General features: G+C 44.7%; 1 protein-coding gene across 1 annotated transcript; it reads left to right on the top strand.

The window, feature by feature from the left end:
* The first annotated feature begins 575 nt into the window (after positions 1-575).
* LOC147880164 (protein AUXIN SIGNALING F-BOX 3-like) lies at positions 576-21,087 on the top strand. The gene is made up of 3 exons (XM_087371141.1): positions 576-1,908; positions 2,543-3,035; positions 19,769-21,087. Exons 1-3 carry the CDS (start codon positions 1,352-1,354, stop codon positions 20,516-20,518), a joined length of 1,800 nt encoding a protein of 599 aa, XP_087227267.1. The 5' UTR covers positions 576-1,351; the 3' UTR covers positions 20,519-21,087.
* Positions 21,088-22,939: the final 1,852 nt, after the last annotated feature.

Below are 22,939 nucleotides of genomic sequence, written 5' to 3'. Positions count from 1 at the left end.
AAGGACAGGGCTGGAGAAAGTACGTTGAGAAGGCTTAAAGACAGAGAGCTCAGGGTAGAGAGTTCAAACTTCATAATAAGTCTCGAAATGGGCAGCAAGAAGACAGAGAGAGAGAGATATGTACACTGCTGCTGCTGCCTGCATGTGTTGTTGCAGCTAATGAATATCTAAGTGGGTTTTCCGTAGACTGTCCGGGGAGCTCAACACCGTCTTCTTCTAAGTTCCTGATTGAGACCACCTGATCACCTCCCAATTCAATTCGCTTCTCCCATCAACTCATCCCAAAGGACTCCCCCTTCCGTTCCTGTTCCTTGTTGCTCATTCAATTTTGTCACATCTCCTCCTCCTCCTCCTCCCCTGCAGTACCCTCAGTCCTCCCCCTCTTGCTGCAAACTCTTAATGGCTGCTGCTCTCATCTCCATCCGTCAGAGTCCAGCCGTTGTCTGTGCCACCAGTCTCTCTCTCTCTCTCTCTCTCTCTCCGTGCCAGTGTCTGTGATAGCATATAAGTTGTATTGGTATTTGTCGTAATCAGAGTCTCCCAGGCTCTCCTGAAGTCCTGTTGTGTGTGCGGCGTGCCTCTCTTTCTGATCAATTCTGATATGAAAGAAAGAGACTCGCTGATGCCTCCATTCTCTTTCTCCCGCCTTTTAGCCTCCCTCCTATCAGTCCTATGAGTCCTATCTCTGTGGCTCTCTCTCTCTCTCTCTCTCTCTCTCTCTCTCTCTCTCTCTGATAACTTTCTCCCTAGCTTTCTCAGTAGCTTTCCCAGCAGCTCTGAAGTGCTGCAATTACTCCTTCCCTACTCACTTCTCCTGCTCGTCCTTGTTCTTCGTTCGTGTGTGTGACTGTGAGTGCGGTTTGAGCAATCTAAGTACTAGGTAGTAGGTACTGAAGTCGAATACAGCCACGGCACCCAGCCTTGACCGTTCTCCTCCTCGAGTCTGCCTCCGCTTGGTAGTGTGTATTGAAGATGCCCAGCGGGCTGCAGATGAGACTCGCTCTCGCCGCATTCCTCTGAATGCCAGCTCGTGGGCTGCACTGTTCGATTTATGGAACTGTTTCTATTGCAACGCGCAACTGTTGAGTGCATTGTAGGCTACAGTGGGCGGACTCACCGCAGCTCCTCGCGTGCCAGCTTCCAATGAGGACTCTTCGACCGCAGATGGAACTCGATAAGAGTCCCCGAATTGCATTCTACGCTTGCACGATGCACCGATTCCTTACTGCGTAGAAGAACGAGTGTAACGGAAGCGCTTCGTCATTCTGCTACGTCCTCATTCGTTTCCGACGCAGCCCTTCCTGGGTTTTATCCTTACTTCCCTAGCGGATCTCAACGAGGCTCACCTTACATGAGACACGGGTTTGAAGACCGTCAAGAGGCGCAGCTCGACGTCAAGCTGGATCTCACTCCAACTAGCAAGCTCAAGCGTTCCGCAGGGGAGGAGATGCCCGTGCCGTTGCCTTTGACTGACGATTTGTGGGAGCATGTCTTGAGATTTGTCACAACGCACAAAGACAGAAACTCCGTGTCCCTTGTGTGCAAGGCGTGGAACAGACTCGAAGCTTCTGGCAGAGAGCATGTCTTCATCGGAAATTGCTACGCAGTGTCGCCCGAACGGACGGCTGAGCGTTTTCCAAGGATAAAGTCTGTGACTTTGAAAGGGAAACCTAGGTTCGCCGACTTTGATCTTGTTCCGCGGAATTGGGGAGCATATGTTCATCCTTGGCTCGTGACATTTTCGAAATCCTATCCTTTCCTAGAAGAGCTACGGTTGAAGCGGATGACCGTTTCGGACGAAAGCTTGGAATTGATTGCGGCCTCTTTTCCGTGTTTCAAGGTCCTAGTGCTCACGAGCTGCGATGGTTTCAGCACTGACGGCCTCGCCGCGCTCTCCAGCAATTCCAAGTTTGTGAATCGTCGCTTCTCTGGATCTAATGGGTGGCTTTGGTATTGTGTTTTGTTGGAAAACGCTCTGTCGGGGCGGACGCAGTTTGTTCCCAACTTTGGTCGGATATCTGTTGTGCCTGTTTCGCACAAGGATCTCCTTTTCGTTTTTGTTGTATTTGTGTTTGCATCCTTAAGAATATCGATAGTAGCAGAGGCTATCTAATGCCTAACGCTTTGCATTCCTTCGACATTCCAAGTTTGGCGCTTCTGGGCTGGCTCTGTGGTCTTGTGGTTGTGTGTATAACAATATTGCCGGTGTCGGAAAGACGTCTTTTGAGGCATTGCTTTAACCTTATGTTCGATTCTCGCTTGGTAACGTATTGATGCAGACTTCGTGCGTTTTCCTACTCAAATTTGACTCCCCGTAAGAATGTTTGCTTTCAAACTGAATGTCACATTACTCAAAGAGGTTTCCGATTTCCCGCAATCGTCTTTGCGCTCTATTTGATAACTCCTCAGTTTAAAGAGGTCTTTAAGGCTTTATGTCTTGGCTTGCCTGAAAACTAATCGGTTTTTGATCGAGAAGACTGCTGATAGCATTTTGGTTTTCTTCAGGGAATTGACAGACTTGCTCTCTTGGGACTTTGTGCAGGCAATTAACACAGCTGGTTCTTACGGAGAACACAATGACTCACATGTCAGGATCCTGGTTGAATGCTTTTCCTGGCACATGCAATTCCCTGGTGTCCCTGAACTTCGAAGACCTTGACCCTGATGTGGATTTTCAGATCCTTGAAGGACTCGTGACACGGTGTGTTGCTCTTCGAAGTCTCAAATTGAACAGGTCAGTGTCATTGGGTCAGCTGCAGCGATTACTCTCAAAGGCTCCTCAGCTCATTGAGCTTGGCACCGGCTCATTCTCTCCAGCTGTGCCCGTAGAGGATCAAGCAAACATCCGCAGTGCTTTCAGTGGCTGCACCCAGCTGCAGTCCTTGTCGGGATTTTGGAACGTTGCACCTGCCCATCTGTCAATCATCTATCCAGTTTGCCGGAATTTGCTGTCCCTAAATTTAAGCTACGCTCCTATAAGTGATGTGGAGTTGGCCGATATTGTCAGTCAGTGTGAGAGACTACGCCGACTATGGGTGTGTACTTTCCTCTCCTTTCATACGGTTGTCTTGTGCGCAAGCGGTCATCTCATTTTAACCCAAGGAACTTAGTTTGTATGCATTAGCCTCTGGATACCGGAACGAACATCGTACGCATCTCGTCTGCCATTCAGTGTGGCCGAGAGAGAGAGAGAGAGCGAGAGAGAGAGAGAGAGAGAGAGAGGGAGAGAGATTGGAAATTCGTGATAATCACGCTGACGAAGCGAAGAAGTGTGGGTCTAGAAGAGAATCAAGCAAGTGATGTTATAAATGTGACTGAAGTCACAAAACCTGTGCGAATAGAATTCTTCGGTCACTCTCAAGGGCAATGTAGGTCGAAAAGACGGATCTTTAAGTGAGTATTGTTCTAGCAGACTTCAGCTAAAAGCAAAGGTCTAAAATAAATCACCGCGGTACTGTTTTGGCCTATATATGTCTGAATTCTAGCGACCCTTGAGGAAGGTGGGTTCTTGACATTCCTCTTAATGCCCTTTTTTATATTGCCATTATTACCCCAACGTGCGATTTAGGCACGATTATTGATGAGCTCGTTCTAGATGCAAAAATCAAAGAACATCCAATTTTTAGCTCTAATTGCAGTATAAAGTCTCTTCACATGGAGAGGCGATGGGAAATTTTTTCCATTGGATCTCTACATTTCTCTTAGCTTGCACAATTTGTTGTCCAAGAGGACACCTTGTGGATTTCTTCTGCTCACCTTGCGAAAAAGTAGTTTTAGAGTTGAAACCTGCTCATTGATATTGAATTATTGTCAACAAGAGTACTCGACTCACTGCATCTCTTTTAGTTGGTCCAAACTTGGCATAGATAGAGAAATAGCATCTTTCTAAAACTGTTTGAATGTATTGCCTTTTTTTTTTTGGTAAAAACGATTGGGAATTAGCAGAGATGGAGATTTAGCATCTGTCCAACCTTCCATAATTTTTTATATTTAGAAAAGGAACAAGTCATGGATTGTGGCATGCCCCTCTGGGACATCTAGACTGGAATTCAGATTGTATATGGCCATCAAATACAATAGCTCTGCCTTGTTGCATTACGATGACTCTAGTAGCAAGTAGCAATGTTGAAAGGATTGGTCATGATCTCAAATGGAAAATTTGGAGCTACATCTAAAGTCATAGTGATTGCTTACTTTAATTGCCAGAAACTGTACTGTATTTGTGGCAGCCATTGGAATGTCGTGTGCTTTCAGAAGTTCAGTAGTAGGAGCTTTAATCTGGGAGAACTCACATACCCTAGTATGATAGAAGTTTGCAAAGCTGAGAAAAAACATCCGGACCTGGAGGCTGGAATTCAGGATGTATATGGCCATCAAATGCAATAACTCTGCTTACAAACAACACCACATGCTGCCTACTAGTGCTGGAACTGAGGCCACACACTATTACCCAGTCTGCTGTGCGCTCAACAGAGGTCTTCAGTCGCTTGGGGAGTAGTATCAAAACTCTCTGTCAGCACTCTTTCTGCCCTAAGCAAGGTGAATCAAGGTATTAGCAGAAGAGAAAGCCCTTGGCCATTATGAAACACTCAAGCAATTACTGGATTCACACCTCGAGGCTGGATTATGCTGGATGATCCTGTGGACCTTGCTGTTGCACCTTTGTTGTCTCCTCAGTGCCTTTGCTGAACTTCTGGAGCCCTCCTATTTCTGTCTGCAAGTGCGCTATTAGCAAATCATTTCCTTGGAGAGCAAGTGGGAGTGCATGTGTACTAAGACATTTTGGGAGAAATCTCCTTTGAGTCACGATGTGCTTTGAGTCAACCTTTGCTTCCTCATTCTTTAATGACCCCTTCATCTAGTCTTTAGCTATGAAAAAGCTTCGTCTCTCCCTGGTGACAACCCTTGCTAGATTGGAGGCTTGTACCCTTTATATGAACTGACCAAGCAAGGGAACCTAGGGCCGTCCTTCGATAGATACCAGATGGTTGAACTCTCATGTGGATTTTTTACCAAACCAGCCCAGCTGATTGTTGCGAGTGTTGCTAGCCTAGAAGGTAACCATTTGGGCTCTACCAAAGGTGAGGCATTTTGTTCTTTGGTGAAGAGGTGGGTGTTCTTTGGGCTGCTCACATGTCCCTTCATCTAGATCACATCATGAGGCGATAGTGAAGATTTTGACATGCATTTTCTCCATCTCTGTCACGTCCTTCTAACGTGTCATTCGAGACATGAGGAAATGGAGAGGCCATTGTCAGATCATGAGCAAGAAAATTATCATGCGTTCTCTCCATCTCTTTTAATATCTAAGTGTGGATGCCTGAGTGTAAGGTTGATATCAAGTGCAAGCTAGTAGGGCTTCTTTTCTATAATTAGAGGCTCTGATACCAATGTAAGGAATCCTAGTAGTTTAACATCATTGATGATCTAAAGGGTAGGAAAGAGATCATAGTGATGACGTAGGAAAGAGATCATAGTGATGACATACTATGAAATTGTGTTATCCATACGGTTGCTTGGAACGTATAGGCACTTGCAATCTTTTTGCTTTCAGGAAGGTGAATTGTGTCATAGAATAAGCACACAACTGCAAGCCAACGGTCAAGATTTTGTGGCCAAGGGTTTTGCTTCCGGAGATTTGATCTCAACTCTTAGATTTTGAAGCTTGAAGGAGATAATATTATAATAGGAACGTAATAATAAAACATGGATTTCATTGTTGAGGGATTTCTGTCTTCTCAAGTGTTCCGATGCTGTGTATAGTCATCACATACTAAATTGGCCCTGAAACTTTGGAATTTCCATACCTATGAAAGGTTGGCAATGATACTCTTTTGTAGTTGTTGGATCTGTTGTGCAATAAGAGCATATGTGGATATGTTGGGTTAGTGGTGCAAGATGTCTTACAATATGGTTGGATCTCCTGTGGGTAATGCATGTATATCAGGGTACTCATTAGGCTTGGGTTGCTCCTTGACAAAACTCGCTTTTGGGGGATGCCAGAGGCAAATGGAGCCCCACCCTTAGAAAATCGAGCAAAGGTGGAATGGGGTGTTGAAGGAGTGAGGATGTGGAGCTGGTGTCCGAGCATGTCACAATGTAGTTTGCAAAGCAAGACCTTCTTTAAAGCTTTAGCGAGGAATGAGCATTGTTTACCATAGAGAGAGACAGGAGATGAGGGTAGAGAGAGAATAGAGTCAACAATCGATTCGGTCCCTGTACCCACTGAGGGCCCCCTCCCCCAATCAGGGGAGAATTTGCTTTATACTTGGGAGAACTGAGAAATACAAAGAACACTCTTTGAGAGAGCACGGAATGCGCTTGTGAAGAGCTTACTGTGCACACATATAGCAAACCCAAAGACCTGAGTGGCAACGCCGACCAATACCGAGACCTTGATGCTGTCCACACTGACGATGTAGGATGCTTCTGCAAGGCAAGGGAGAGGCTTGTGCTGTCTACCGGAATGCAGGGTTACTGCGTGAGTGAGAGAGTGAAAGCTGAGAGTAATAGATATTGAGAGAGAGAGCTGAGATATGACACAGAAAATAGAGCTAAGAAGTAGGCTGTGTAGCCTGTAAAAGAAAGCTGAGAAAGCTGAGGAAACAGTGCCCAAACCTTTGTCCGTTTGGTCCAAACCTTCGACTGTCGTGCTACGTGGACACCTTCAGATCAGGCTGAACTGATGGCCAAGGGATTGAGGCTAGAGCAGGGCCAGATCTGAGGGGCTGCACAAGGAGGCTGAAGTGGAGCTGTAGGAGAGCTGAAGGCAGGAGCACTGAATGAGGAAAGAGGGCAGCCCAGGGGCCCTTTTATAGGGCTGGAACTGAGCCAACCCAGTCTGTAAACAGCCAACTGAGTCGTTCTGTTTTACAGATTGGTTGGCCTACAACCAGCCTATAAAAGCCCTCCTTGGCTCATTTGCTAGGGTAGTTTTTGGGCAGCCTTTGCAGGCTGTCTTCTCTGCTTACCTGTCCAGCCTTTGGGGGCCCTAAAGGGGCTCCTAACCTAGGCTAAGACCTAACCTATAAGATGGAAACATTTAACCTACTGTTCTCGAGTGGGTACTAGTGAACAAGAACTGAATTACTGACTTGACCTAAGGCTGAGAGACTGACCTACATAGCTTGTGCCTGGCTGTCCTGGACAAGGGCTCACAAAGGGGTCACAGTAGACGACAAAATTTCCTATCTGGGAACTATAATGCACTTGTCGATGTAGCCAGTGTGTCACTTTGCACCCAAGTGCAGGGGTGCATGTGACATTCCCTCCTTAACTTGGTGGTAGGTTCATTGCTTCCTAGTAGTCCACCAATATCTGGAGAAAGTCCTAGAAAAAATCTTCGTCCAACCCCACTACTTCATGGGTATCTCAATCACGGAACTTGGTGTAAAACTCACGGATCCTGCGTCTTGACCCATGCTTGAATTTATGAAGAAGGATCTGTTCTGACTACAAAACTTCGGCTTTATTTAGAACTTCAGGTTGTTGCACGTCGAAAATCTTCGAAAGAGGAGGTACAAAATATGGCTTCAACCAAGCTACATGGAACACGTTGTGCGTAGTCCAACTGTTTGGTAGGCGTAACTTCATTGAGACATCGTTGATCTTTTGAATAATAGGAAATGGTCCGAAGCTCCTGAAGGACAGCTTAGGGCATCACTTGCGCACCTGCTTCAATCTTTGCTTGATAATGCGTAAATACACCCATTGACTCTCTTTATACTGGACATCTCGTCTAGATTTGTTAGCCTGGCGCGTATACGATGCTTGAGCTTTGGCAAAGCGGCTTTTCACGGACTTCGTAATCGCTGCCATCGATTCGGTGGTTTTGTTCGCTTCAAGAGATGGAGACACCATCTAGGTGAGGAGTGAGGTAAACCGTCGTCCAAACGCCGCTTCATAAGGTGTGCGACCAATACTCAAAGAATAGGTATCGTTCAAAATGGCATGCACAAGCAGAAGAAATTGCTCCCACTTTCCCTGGGCATCATGACAATATGATTTCAAAATATCAAATGCCATACCATTATACTTTTCCGTCTCGCCGTTCAATTGCAGATGGAAATGTTGAACATGTGCAGCTTAGTACCAAAATTATCAAACAAGGCTGGCCAAAAGTTAGACGTAAACTTTGAGTCCCTGTCGGATGTGATGGTCTTTGGCAACCCTCCAATGGGATACCAATACTTATAAACAAACGAGCTACATCTTCAACGCTGGCCGTTTGTTTGCAGGGAATAAGCATACAATATTTACTAAAGTGACAAACAATAGTAAGACATTGAGTATTATGCGTACCTGTGGATGGTGGAAGTGGCTCCACAAAATCCATACCTCTGTCGTGAAAAGGACCGTCGAGGATTGGCAATGGCATAAGTAAGCCTATCGCTTTCTTGTGGGAAGCCTTGACCTTTTGGCATATTTGACAATTCTGCACATAGCCGTATACGTCCTTCCACATCTTTGGCCAATAGAAATAGTGCTCTAACTTCTCCAAAGTCTCGTTGATACCTCTGTGGCCACCGGTAAGGGTGTCATGGGCATCATGAAGAAGCAACTGCTGTTTGTCTTTGAGTACACATAATCTTTTCTTATAGAAAAGCCAACCGTCCTCTAATGAGTAAGGGCCTGGAGCAAGCGTCATGGCTAACTGGAATTGCGTGTCAAACTCTGCTGACTCCGCGTACTGTGTCTTCATGCTATCAAGATCCTTTCCTGCGATTCCGAGCACATTGGCTTGCTCAATGGTCTGGATGAAACCTTTCTGACTGAGAGCATCTACAACGGGGTTATTCTTGTTGGGAACGTACTCAATCATTTTTCGAAATTGCTGGAATATCTGGCTCCGTTGTTGCCAATCGCTCCATTGCGTACTAGGCATTCCACTTAAGGGCTTGGTGATCTGTCTTGGCTAACTGGAACTGCGTTGTGGCTAACTGGAACTGTGTGCCAAACTCTGCTGACTCCGTGGACTGTGCCTTTAAGCTATCAAGATCCTTTCCTCTGATTTCGAGCATAGTGGCCTGCTCAATGGTCTGGATGGAACCTTTCTGACTGAGAGCATGTGCAACGGGGTTATTCTTGTCGGGAACGTACTCAATCATTCCCCCAAACTGCTAGAATATCTGGCTCCGCTGTTGTCGATCACTCCATTGCATACTAGGCATTGTCTGAAGCCCACTTAAGGGCTTGGTGATCTGTCTTCACTGTGAAAGTCCGTCCGTATAAGAATAGCTTCCAATGTTTTAATGTCTGGATGACACCGAGGAGCTCTCTATCATACACTGAATAGTTCTTTTCGGCATCGTTAAGCTTTCTGTTGTAGTATGCCACGGGCCTATCCTCTTGCTATGTAAAACTGCCCCTATGGCGACATTGTTAGCGTCTGTGATTACTAGAAATGGATCATCCCAAGAGGCGATCTTCATAACTGGTGCTGTCGTGGCCAACCGTTGCAAGTCGTGGAAGGCCTGCAAAGCTTTACTTGTGACTTGAACTTTTTATCTGCATGTCTTTATCCCCTTGAGTAAATTTGTAAGAGGGGTTGTGGATGTTGAGAAACCCTCCATGTGTGAGCTGTATGCTTGACACAAACCCACAAAGGATCGGATCTCCTGGGCCGTCGTGGGGACAACCCAACTTGTGATAGCTTGGATCTTCTCAAGGTCCCTCGAATCCCTTGAGCACTAATGATGTAGCCAAAATATTGAATTTTCAGCAATCCGAATTCACTTTTCTTTGCGTTGAGATATAGCTGGTTATCACGTAATAACTGTAGGGCACATCGCACATCCTTCATATGCTGCTCGGCTATCGTGGAAAAGATAAGAATCTCGAGGATCATGTCGCACCCCATCAAAGGAGCCAATATAAAATCTCGCGTAAACATGATCTTTTGAACTGAAAAAGTAAAATGGATGGCCTTATGCATGATGTGTGTGCGCAAGTGTAAACCCATCCACTGCAAGCGTGAGGCACCGAGGTGGACTCCACTGTCTCGTCAAGCTGAGGGGAGATGGCATCTTCTGAACTCCCCATATCGAACAAGTCAATAAACTGATGCTCGCTAGCTGTGCCGTACGCTCCAATGAGCGCCTTCTTTTGATATGAGAAATCGCCCATCTTACATTGAAAGACCACTGTGGAAATGGCGTTCAAAGCAAGGAAGACGGCATTCGTAGCTAAGGATGGAGGTGAGGCTGGAAGAGCCAATATATTGGCGACAGACGAAGTAGGTGCTTTCGCAACCTTTTCGGCAAGCCACTTCGGACAATCCTTCTTGTCATGCCCAGCGATGTGTTGGCAATGAAAGCAGCGATGTTCTTGGTGATACCGCTTCTGCTTGTTAAAGTGGAAGGTAGCCTCCCATAATACCCGCTTTAGCCTTCTCATCCGGAGTCATCTTTGGCTTGGACTCCTTTGACCAGAAGTCTAGCCGTCTTTCTTTTGGAACTGATTGTCCTTCTTCTGATCCTTACCCGCTGTGTTGTTCAACTGCTGCGGGGCTTTGGAATCTTTCTGGACGTGCTTGGGCTTTCCCCCGTTCAGCATCATGTCTTGATTCTGTGCGAGAATCAGCGCCCGCTCGTAATCCAGCGGGTCGAAGTTCCGAATGGTAAATCGTATGTCCATGTCCAATCCTCTAAGGAATTGATTCATTTTGGTGCTCTTCATCACGCCCAACTATTGCGCCAGCGTGATGACCTTGTTATTGTATGTCAACACAGGCAAACCATTCTGGGAGAGACGAGCGAACTCATCCTCGAGGTTAAGCATATATTGGGGTGGGAGGAAACGAGCTTTGAGGTCGGCCACAAACGTTGCCCAAACGAAATTCGTCTTCAACATTTTTGGATCAGTATGCTTACTAGCCCAATGCTGCCACCAAGTCTCCGCCTCACCTATAAGATGAGGGGTTGCAAGGTGGACTTTATCTTGCTCATCTTGAATCTGTGCTAACGAAAACTGAGCTACAAACTGATGAATACATTGTAAAATTGATGAATGGTCACACTTACCATCATACTTAGCAAAATTTAGAGTGGACCGAGTGAGTGGTGTTACGTTTGTTGATGGCGAAGGTGTGGTGGAGACGGCTGCTGCACTCGAATTTGCCTACATTGCGGCTAACATCTGTTTGTGTTGGAGAAGCATCGCCTCTTGGCCTAGCTTTTGTTGCCTCTCTGTCTGGGTGAGCTCTACGCGTCGCAGTGCCTCCTCATTTTTGCATTTCTCATGCATCAACAAGAGTAGTTTTTCGAAATCTGTGATTCCTCTTTCGTCCAGCGCCTTTTTTGCTTCTTTTTCATCCAGACGTTGTTTTGTCTGGTCCAACTGTCTTCTGCTTTCTTCTAGCTAGGATAAATGTTCTTCGAGTTGTTGCAGGAGGACCCGATTCTACTCTAGAAGGTTCGCCATCACTTCTTGAGCATTTGGCGGAAGCGTATCTTGTTGGTAGTCTTTCTCCTCTTCAAAGTCTTCGAAGTTGAAATCTTTTCTTTGTTGAGATATCGAGCTCCACTCGCGATATGCCAGGGTGACTGTTGTGCATTTATGTCACCGACCTGTTAGCTGGAGATGCGGTTGGTACACCGCCCACGAATAATAGCTGGATGACAGCTATCCTTATCTACTCTAGTTTGTGGCTCAGTTAGTATGCCACCTTAGTTAGTTGAGTTTGGTTTGAGACCCACATATAGGGTTCTTCTATTTTCTTTGTACTAGAGTTCTTTTGGCTTTTACAACTAAGAAGAGGAAAACTGTTTTCAGCCTCCACCTTTGTGTGTATTCCCCCATTGTGCATGTGAGAAAGCCGCAAGTGAGACTCCTTCTCTCTCTCCCACAATCTTCACATGGTATCAGAGCCTTGTTCGTGGTAAGGAGCTCAAGAAAGCAAGCCAAGTTCGTGGTGTCCTGGTAAGAGGACCAGTGTTGCTTTCCTATTTCGAGTTTGGGAGCAAATCTCTGCAGGTAGCACAGTCAGAAGTGCAAGAGTGCACTGTTTCAGATTGAGATGCCCTTCGCGGTGTGGCGAGAGCGCAGTATATGCTGCGGGAGTGGGGCCGTTTCGGGGCCGTTTTGAAGGCGGAAGTTCTTCGCAAGCACTCAGAAAAAGTCCCTGTTTTTTGCTGTGCGACCACTGCGCGGCTAGTTGGTGGAAAGGTGCCGCAGAAATTGCATCGTATGCCTGTGTGCAGAGATATTGGGAGTTACAGATTCATGCCTGTTGCCTGTTGATGCAAAATCGTCACTAGGAAGTGACTGTGTGGTGAAATACCACTTTCGTCAGTTTTGCAGATCTGCCCGTGTGAGGCAAAAAGCTGTGTTTTTTGCAGTGACAGAATATTTTGCAGTGTTCTGTAATGGCATCTGATTCTCTTTCACAGATTGTCACTGAAAAGCTTGACAAGAACAACTTCTAGGCATGGAAGTTTAGAATGACGAATTTCTTGATGGGAAAAGGCTATTGGAAATTCATTATAGGAAATGAAGAAGAACCTGTTCTTCCTAATGTTCCTAGTCTACAGGAAATGCAGGCATTCAAAGGATGGCATGAGAGAGCCAGGAAAGTTATGTACTGGCTGTCTATCAGTATTTCGAACTCCATGATTGTGCATATTCAGGATGCAAATACGCCAAAGGAGGCATGGGATACTTTGGCAAAAATGTATAGCACAAATACGCAAGCCAGGAAAATGCAACTCAAACAGGAGTTGCACAATGTGCAGAGAGAAAATTTGAGCATAAATGACTACCACATGAAAGTGAAGAAAATTGCAGATGCACTTGCTTCCATTGGGTCGCCAGTGGATGATGACGATTTGGTTTCTGTGACCTTAAATGGTCTAGGAAAGGATTATGCACAGTTCCGGACATCCATTGCCGTCCGTGAAAACTTTCCTGATTTTGAGGAGTTGATTGCTCTTCTAATTTCTGAAGAGCAGAGAAATGGGGGTGCATCTTCTTCAGCAGGAACTTCAAAAGAAACTGTCTTCTACTCAAATGCTGGCAGAGGTAGAGGCAGAGGTAGAGGAGGCCGATCTGCAGGCCGTGGTAGAAATCAGAATATGCAGCAAACGCAAGAAAACCAGTCCTATGCAGGAGGACGTGGGAACTCTAGAGGCAGGGGGAGCCAAAGAGGCCGTGGTGGATGGCAGAGAGGCAAAATGTAAACAACAATATTGAATGCTACTATTGTGGCAAAATGGGTCATATGGCTAAGGACTGCTATAAAAAGCAGAATGACATTATGAATGGAAAATTGCAGCAAGGCAATTATGCATCCTCTAGTAGACAGGGTGATGACAGAAATGAGTATTTGTTTATGGTGCAGCATATCACAAATTCTGTAACAAGTGCAGAAGAAAGCAATGATGTGTGGTATGTTGACTCGGGTGCGTCAAACCACATGACAGGTCACGTTGAATGGATGGAGGATGCAAGAAAAATGGAAAAACCAGGATTTGTGGAGACTGGTGATGATACTGCACATCCTATTATGCAGATTGGTAAAATTCCTTTGTCTATGCAGGATGGGAAAAAGAAATACTTGTCTGATGTATTTCATGTCCCGAACATCACCAAGAACCTGGTTTCTGTTGGTCAGATGGTTGAGCAGGGCTTGCAGGTCAGATTTAATCCTCATGGATGCTTTGTTGAGGATATCAAAAATAATGGTCGCTTGATAACAAAAGGAAAGAAGAAGGGCATGATGTTTACGTTGGATGCAGACATGCCTGAATTGAGTGCAGCAATGTTTGCACATGGGACCGGTGTAGTTGCAGATATTCGTATCTGGCACAAACGCATTGGTCATGTTAATATACAGCGACTTAAATCAATGCACGCCCAAAATATTGTTGCAGGATTGCCAAAATTCAAGGTTGCAGAAATGCACAAGATTTGTGAAGCCTGTCAATTTGGGAAACAGGCAAGGAAACCTTTTCCTAGGCATGTTCAAGAGAGTAAAAAACCATTGGAATTAATCCACTCTGATGTGTGGACTACAAAAGCTGCATCTATTGGAGGCTGTCACTATTTTGTCACATTTATTGATGACTTCAGCAGAAAACTGTGGGTGTATTTTATGAAAAAGAAAAGTGAAGTGTTTGGGCACTTCAAAGCTTTCAAAGCTATGGTTGAAAAAGAAACAGGCCTGTAAATAAAATGCCTAAGGTCAGATGGAGGGGGAGAGTACCTCTCAAATGAGTTTGCAAGGTTCTTGCAGGAGCATGGTATAAAGCAGCAATATTCATGCAGTCATACCCCACAGCAAAATGGAATTGCAGAAAGAAAAAACAGGCATATTGGAGAGGTGTCTCGGGCTATGCTAAATGAAAAAGATCTACCAGATTATTATTGGGCTGAAGCAGTTGCTACAGCAGTCTATATAATGAACAGGACTCCCACTGCAGCAATACATGGCATGACGCCAGAGGAGATGTATATACTGGTAGGAAACCAGATATTTCTCATTTGAAGATTTTTTGTTGCATTGCTTATGTCCATGTGCCAGATGTGTTGAGGTCCAAGTTGGATCCAAAAGCTGAGAAGTGCGTCTTTATTGGTTATTCTCTGCAGCAGAAAGGGTATAGATGCTATAACCCTTCTACACGTAAGTTCACAGTGAGCAGAGATGTTGTTTTTGATGAGATGAGCAGCTGGTATAAACCAGTAAATGTGATGATTGATGTAGATGCACAAAATGGTAATGCTGCACAGAATGCACAGCAACAATCACAAAATATCAGTGGACCTGGAGTGTCCTCTACCAGTGGTTCACATACTTCGCCATGGACAGGCAGATTGAGATCAGGAGAATTCCCTCAAAGCAATGCAGATAGTGGTACGCAGGTATCACGAAAAGGAAAAGAGAAGGTAGATCAGCCCATGTTTGATGTGAATGCAGGTCACTCTTATGTGGATGGTGAATCCAGTGGCTCAGAACAGAGCATTGATGATGAGTTGGGTATTCCTTCTGTTGTTACACCTGGAGTAAGGAAGACCAGGGATGTTTTGAGAGCACCTGGAAGTGAGCCTATTTTGCGCAGGTCTACCAGGGTTAGGTATCCTGTGGATAGGCTGAAATATGATGGATTTACAGCCATTCACTATGCCTATATCGTCAAAGTGATACAGGAACCAGAACCCACTTCTTTTGAGCAAGCCATGGGAAATGAAAAATGGGAGAAAGCCATGGATGCCTTGGATGCTAATGCTACATGGGAATTGGTGCCTTTGCCTAAAGGCAAGAATGCAATTGGCTGTAAGTGGGTTTACAAGATCAAGCACAATGCAGATGGTTCTGTGAATAGATACAAGGCAAGATTAGTTGTCAAGGGGTATGCACAGACATATGGCATTGATTATGAAGAAACTTTCAGCCCGGTTGCAAGGATGGCAACCGTAAGAGCAGCCATTGCTATGGCTGCATCAAAGGGATGGTCTTTACATCAGATGGATGTAAAGAATGCCTTCTTGCATGATGATTTGCAAGAAGAGGTCTTTATGGAGCAGCCAGCAAGTTATGTTCATGCTATTCATCCTGAGTTTGTTTGCAGGTTGAAGAAAGCCTTGTATGGCTTGAAGCAAGCACCTAGAGCATGGTCTGACAAGATAGGACAGTATCTTGTCACTATTGGCTTTCAGATTTCCAAGGCAGATTTCTCACTCTATGTGAGAAAAACAGAGAAAGGAATTATGCTGCTGGTCATTTATGTTGATGATTTGATCATCACAGGTGATAGTGATGAAGATATCCTTCATGTGAAAATGCTATTGAGGCAGAAGTTTGAGATGAAGGATTTGGGAGAGCTGCGTTATTTCTTGGGCATTGAGGTGATTAGATCACCAAGTGGGATACAGCTCTTGCAGAGGCAGTATGGATTGGACATGCTGTCCAAATATGGGATGACAGGCTGTAAGCCTATTTCAGTTCCTTTGGAGCAGAATGTGAAGCTGAGCACAGATGCAGGTGAGCTTCTGGAAGACCCTACTATGTACAGACGCATAGTAGGAAGTTTGATTTACATGACTATTACCAGGCCAAATTTGAGCTATGATGTTGGGTTGGTAAGTCAGTTTATGCAGGCTTCAAGGAAACCGCATTTGGATGCGGCTAGACGCATACTCAGGTATGTGAAGTCCACATTGCAGTATGGACTATTTTATGAGGCTGGGGTTCAGATACAGTTGCATGGATACACTGATGCTGATTGGGCTGGTAGCATTTCTGATAGACGATCTACCAGTGGATATGTGTTCTCTTTTGGGAGTGCTGCAGTCACTTGGAGCAGCAAGAAACAGCCTACAGTTGCCTTGTCGAGCACAGAGGCTGAGTACAGGGGTGCAGCAATGGCTGCATGTGAGGTAGCTTGGTTGCATAAGCTACTCTATGATATGCATCAGTCTACAGATGGGCCAGTTGTCATTTATTGTGACAACATGAGTAGTATACATTTGGCAAAGAACCCAGTCTTTCATGCCAGAACAAAGCATATTGAGGTGCATTATCACTATGTGCGGGAGAAGGTTTTACTAGGTCTCATTGATCTAGTTTATGTCAGCACAGAGGATCAGGTAGCTGACATCTTCACAAAAGCATTGGGCGCAGAGAAGCTGCGCAAGTTCAGAGACCTGCTTGGTGTGCAGGAATCGGGATCGAGCTCGAGGGGGAGTGTTGAGATATCGAGCTCCACTCGCGATATGCCAAGGTGACTGTTGTGCATTTATGTCACCGACCTGTTAGCTGGAGATGCGGTTGGTACACCGCCCACGAATAATAGCTGGATGACAGCTATCCTTATCTACTCTAGTTTGTGGCTCAGTTAGTATGCCACCTTAGTTAGTTGAGTTTGGTTTGAGACCCACATATAGGGTTCTTCTATTTTCTTTGTACTAGAGTTCTTTTGGCTTTTACAACTAAGAAGAGGAAAACTGTTTTCAGCCTCCACCTTTGTGTGTATTCCCCCATTGTGCATGTGAGAAAGCCGCAAGTGAGACTCCTTCCCTCTCTCCCACAATCTTCACATTCTTGACCCTTCCATGGCGCTTGATTGTGTGCCCTTTCCAGATCTTAACACAACCATACACTCGCAGTAGTCAAGCTGGATACAAACCGAACCAAGTGAACCAATGTTGAGTGCTTGGGGAAAACCTTGCTTGGGATGGTGCCCTGATTCCCTTTCTCTACTGATTTTCCACTCAATAATGGTGTACAATTTGTCCATTAGGCTGCTTATCATAATTGTTTTGTACTTTTTCTCCATCTTGCTGCCCTGTTGAGTTGTCATTCTAGAGGGAAGCTCTCCTCTAGAGCTTTATTCATGAGTGTGTGGGTATTTCCTTTGTCTTGTCCCCTCTCCATTTCGGCATCTCAGTCACTAGTCCTTGTGTGTCAAAGGCCTTCCCTTTTACAAGCTTTTTCAGCCCTCTCCTCACATCATGTAACATGCGGGGACTAGCTGTGCAGAAAATACATGAACATACAAGGAGAACTCACGCATGAGAGATACAAGAGATCTACCTAACTACAGTACACTGCTTTATGTATACTGATGGCATAAATGCCTTGACTACGGTTGTACATGCTTGCCGAACGGGCATACAAAATTGCGCATGAAAGCTCCCCTAACTGCGACTGTGGGAGAGGGAGATATACCGCTGAAAGCTGGCTGACTGAATGCCCCAAATTGAGGCTGGACTGCCTTTATATAGGACTGGCCCCTGGCCGACTTGGCCAACCAGGTTGGTTGATTCGACTAACTTGGCTAGGCCGACCTGGCCGACCATGTGGTCGAACAGCCGACCCCACCAGACCATCCTTCAAGGGCTGGTTCTGGCCCACCCAGTTGGTTCCAAACAGTGCTGCTGGGTGTCTAGGCAAGTGTCACTGCTACAAGGGCTTTGACCCTTGTGCATGCGACATTCCCCTCTTTTGAACTTGTTGCTAGGTGGATACCTCGCAATGCTTTGCCCTGGCGACCTGAACTGCTTTGCCGTGGCTTGTGACTTTTGGGAACTGCAAATGGACCCCCATAGCTCGTACCTGACTTGTCCCTAGACTAGGGCTCACAACGGTGAGACGGTGTACGACAAATGGGTCAGACTGCGTGTCACAATGCTCCCTAGTGGAGGGGTGCATGTGACATATCATCTTTGTGATGGTATTATTTGTGGCATTGAATGGAGCATGCATGAGTGCCCTTCTCTTCTCTTGTCTCGTTCATAGAGTTCTTTGACAAACTGTAGCATATCTTCCCAGGATGCTCTCCCCTCCTGACATCTTCCCTCATGTAGCTTCTAGAAAGTTTTTGGGGCTTCTGTTTAAGCTCCTGGAAGTATTTTATAGTTTTTATCCATCTTGCTGTCCCTCCTTTGTGGAGCAGGACAGCCCTGTCGAGTTGCCATTCTGGAGGGAAGCTCTCCTCTAGAGCTTTATTCATGAGCGTGATGAGTATTTCCTCTTGTCCCCTCTCCATTTCAGCATCTTAGCCACTAGTCCTTGTGTGCTTCCCTTTTGCTAGCTTTTTCAGCCCTCTCCTCACATCGTCTTCTGTGATCATGGTATTATTTGTGCCTTCATAGAGTATGTAACCTCTAGAAAAAATTCGGGGCTTCTTTTTAAGCTCCTCGGAGTGTTCAAGCTGCCTGTCTGGAGGAATCCTCTTTTTTTGCCCCTTACTACCGTGTGTATGCTCTAGCTTTATATTATTTTTCGGCTGTGTCTGCTGTATTATATGCTGTTCTGCATTCTTGGCCATACCACTTGTTGCAGAAGTTTTATTTTTCTGCAGGAACAAGGTATTCCAGTATCGATCTTGAATCTGGGCTACTGATTATGTTATGTATCTCGCTTGACCTTTGGGGGCTTTCGCATGTGTAACATCCTGTGTCTTTGAAAAGGTGGGTTACCTTTACATATCTGCAGTCCAAAGCATCTACATAAGTTGTGTCTCCATGTGGGTGATCTCTCCTGTGTCCTCTGAGACACTTTTCCAGTCCCTCAATTTCCTCCATCCATATGGGGTCTCTCCCCTTCATTGTTATGATGCCCTTTTTCCAGCCACACAGAGAGAGAGAGAGAGAGAGAGAGAGAGAGAAAGAAAGTTTATTAAAGTCTTCAGAAGACGGATGGGTCTATGAGACTGAGAGAGAGAGAGAGAGAGAGAGAGAGAGAGATGGCTCTGCTATTGAAGATTTAACTGCACTAAGTGCATCTTGGCAATCGCAAGCAAAGAGTGGTAAAAAGCCTTAGTCCTTCAGGTGTACAGGTGATGTGAAGAGCGTAAACGACTCCTAACAGGGTTTAGTAACTGTATATTCATAGGGATTCCTCATTTGTTGACTTTGGTGACGATTCCGCTTTTGTCCCTTCTCCTTCCCACTCACATATACGTACAGTCTCTTAACCTAATGTCAGAGCCATAACTCTCAAGCCATAGTGCTCTCTTTGGTCTAGCCATAGTGCTGCTTCTTGAACATTCTTCGAGTATATGTGGCTCTGAGTGATCACTTTATTGCTCTATGTCATGTTTGTGAGGCTTCCTATTGCATTGTGAGCCTTCCAACAGTCCCTGGTTAAGTCTTAAACGATGAACATTTGTTTTAAATTTTGCTGCAAACAACTTCATTGTAGGCCTTCCCATAATGTCTGCCCAACTGCTAAATGTTGAACATTTTTGTGTTTTACTGCACAAATGTATGGATCTTCGTTATTGTTTTGCTTGATGTCTGGCTTGAAATTCTACTCGTTTTCTCACTGCAGCTTATGGACACAGTTGAAGATAAGGGTTTGCAAGCAGTTGCGTCATCATGCAAGGAGCTTACTGATTTTCGTGTATACCCAGCCAACAGAGATGGGCAAGGTCAAGGCGTCTCTGAGGAAGGTCTTGTTTCCATTTCTGAAGGCTGCCCAAACCTCAGCTCCATCCTGTACTTCTGTAACCAAATGACAAATTCAGCTGTGGAATTAATGGCCAAAAAGTGCCCTGCTCTGGTGAGCTTTCGCCTTTGTATAATGGAGCCTGCCAGGCCAGATCACACAACGAATGCACCCATGGATGAAGGCTTTGGAGCTATTGTAAGGCATTGCAAGGCTTTGCGGCGTTTGTCAGTATCTGGGTGGCTCACTGATAAGGCATTTGAATACATTGGAGCTTATGGCAAAAACTTGGAAAGACTCTCTGTTGCCTTTGCTGGGGAAAGTGATTTAGGGATGCAGCATGTGCTTCGAGGATGCACAAACCTCAGGAAGCTGGAAATAAGGGACAGCCCATTTGGAGACATGGCGCTTCTCTCTGGTCACAATCGATATGAGTCAATGAGGTCGCTATGGATGTCAAACTGCAATGTCACCATCTCCGGTTGCACCTGGCTAGCAAACCAAAAACCTCGGCTTAATGTGGAAATAAGTCAGAAAAGGGGTAGGGATACTACATACATAGAAAGCCTTTACGTATATCATTCTGTTGCGGGACCTCGGAAGGATGTACCTCCCTCTGTTGTCACACTGTAGAGAAGAAAAGTTCAATTCGTATAATCCCAAATTTTTCAGTCTATTGTAGAACCTCATTCTAATCTTGACCCCTAAAACCACAAACTCGAAATACGTTGTTCCTGTCCCACGTTGCAATGGGGGTGTCGGTGTCACACTGTTCTCCAATTACACAGATTTGATTTTGGCAATCTTTGAGGAATTGAGGATTGCTTTGATCAGAAGCCTGCCTTTGGGTTCTAGTCCCATCGCTATTTCGCTTCTCAAGAGCAAGTCTCTGTTAGATCTTTAATCATGTCTTTCATCATTTGTCCATGTCGAGTTGCTAGACAATGATGGGTTTTGAACTACACCTCTCAGGGCTTTCATGAGCTCGAGGATCCTTAATTTTCTTTGTTTCCTTGAAAGTTATGCAAGGAAAACACCTCATTTATTCTGGTAGGCAACTCCAAAAGGGATGTGGCACTTGCTCTTGTGGGCATCAGCCTCTCCTTGGGTCTACATGAGTTCCAGCTCTAGCATGGACTCATCGCGAAGACAATGAATGCTTATGTTGAAACATGGCCAAATTGCTGCAAAAGTGTGATTGAGAAGGTGATTCGTTTTATTGTCATGAGATTTAGTTTGTATATTTTTGAAGATTAGGCTAACTAAATGAATAAGTTTTGGATTGGTGTCCCTTCAATTATGTCCTTGTCTATAAAAAGGTGATTTGTTTACGCATGCCAATACGAAAATAGAATGTCTTTCCTTGCAATGGAGTATATAAATTTTGTAATTTCTCCTAAGCATAAGCATTGTTGTAGTCTGCATTTTTTAGACATTGGTGCTTTTGGCATGTATTCTCGTCCTTCCGCAATAGACCTCAACATTGACATTTATCATTTTATATCTGAAGATCAGTTTTCAATGTTGGGAGGGACTATAGACAACCTTGATTTGAAAATTTGGTGCAGATTATTGTACTTTTATCGTTTATACCTTAACTAGCCTTTTTACACTTTGGAACAAGGTACTTCGTTTATGCTTGTGCAAAAATTTAAATAAAAGCTATCAAAGAGGGGAGATAAAATAAAAGGAGATAAAAGGGAGGGAGTGGAGAGAAGTGAAATGAGGAAAGGGCTTGAGGAAGGAGTTCTAGTGGATGGAAAGGGAAGTTCCTTGTCATTTAATGGACCCCATGGAATCACTTTGGAACAAGGTACTTCAGCTTCAAAAGATGCAACACTAGCAACTATATAGTATATGGTTGGAAATTCTACATGTTGCTTTAGCAAGATTTTATACATATACATATATATACACTTTTATTTTAGTGAGAAAACACACACACACACACACATGTTCTTGGATGCATCCAAGTATGTGTGTATATATTGGTGAGTAAAAACATCAAATTTGTATTATCAAGAAAAGAAAATATGTACATAACAAGAAAAAGTTGGCTTCTTTTCAAAGAAGGCAAGAGCACTTAGGCCCAAATACGACTTACAACTCTAAAAGCATGCGCGCACGCGTGTGTGTGTGTGGGTGGGTAAAAACATCAAAATTGTATTGTCAGGAAAAGTGGATGTCTACATAAAAAGAAAAAGCTGACTTCCTTCAAACAAGGCAAGAGCACTTAGTCCCAAATACGACTTATGGCTTTAAAAGTATTGTGTATGTCCAATAAATTGAATAGTTTTCCTAATCTCCTTTATAAACACTTCGATCGGAATCCTCCCACTCTGCAACCCTCTGAATACCACACCGTTTATATACTTTCAAATTTGCAAAATTACAAGTCCTCTAACAACTTGCCATAGATCATGAGTCACTTCATTCATGCCTCATTTATCCTTAAGCAGTGCAATCTTCCATTTGAGTTTGATAAAGACTTGCATATTTCTTAGCCGTCTAGTTATCTTCCATTTTGAAATCTTGGATTTGACAGGGAGTTTCTCCACTAAGATTCTCCATAGTAGGAGATTGAGTTTAAAGGACGGGGTTGCCTTTCAAATTATGCTCACTCTCAAAGTCCATACAGCAAGACCATCTAAAGGGCCATGAAACTTCACTGCTTCCTTACCAACCCATGTATTGAGCTGTGTGAGCCTCCTTAAAGTCTCTTAAGTTTAATTTGGACAGTGGCTTTTACCAGATCTCCACACAATACCTCTGAATCCCGCATCTTCTTGATAGAGCTGGCTGTTAGGCCACTGATCTTTAATTCTGCTCAACACAAGTCTCAACAAATCAACTTCTACGGGCTATCAGACCAAACCTTTGCACAATTCCCTCAATGTGTAGCCATTTGCATTATCTTGGATCCTAGATTTGCCCATAAGTTCTCAGTCCCTTTCTATATAGTCTCGCAGTCAACTTCGAATGGCTTTGTATGAATGCAGGACCACTTGTTAGGGCCCAATCTATGAGCCACAAAGATCTAGGAGTGATATAAGT

This window comes from Dipteris shenzhenensis, chromosome 32 (genome assembly GCF_047967505.1).
Source record: "Dipteris shenzhenensis isolate YYH24624 ecotype China chromosome 32, Dip_SZ_1.0, whole genome shotgun sequence".
NCBI lineage: Eukaryota > Viridiplantae > Streptophyta > Polypodiopsida > Gleicheniales > Dipteridaceae > Dipteris > Dipteris shenzhenensis.
The sequence above is the reverse complement of the archived record's forward strand: the minus strand, read 5'-3'. Positions and strand labels throughout refer to the sequence as shown.

Coding starts and splice junctions, on each gene's coding strand:
- LOC147880164 (XM_087371141.1), top strand. CDS start 1,352: ATGAGACACGGGTTTGAAGACCGTCAAGAGGCGCAGCTCGACGTCAAG. Junction 1,909..2,542: donor GCGCTCTCCAGCAATTCCAA/GTTTGTGAATCG, acceptor GACTTTGTGCAG/GCAATTAACACAGCTGGTTC. Junction 3,036..19,768: donor AGAGACTACGCCGACTATGG/GTGTGTACTTTC, acceptor TTCTCACTGCAG/CTTATGGACACAGTTGAAGA.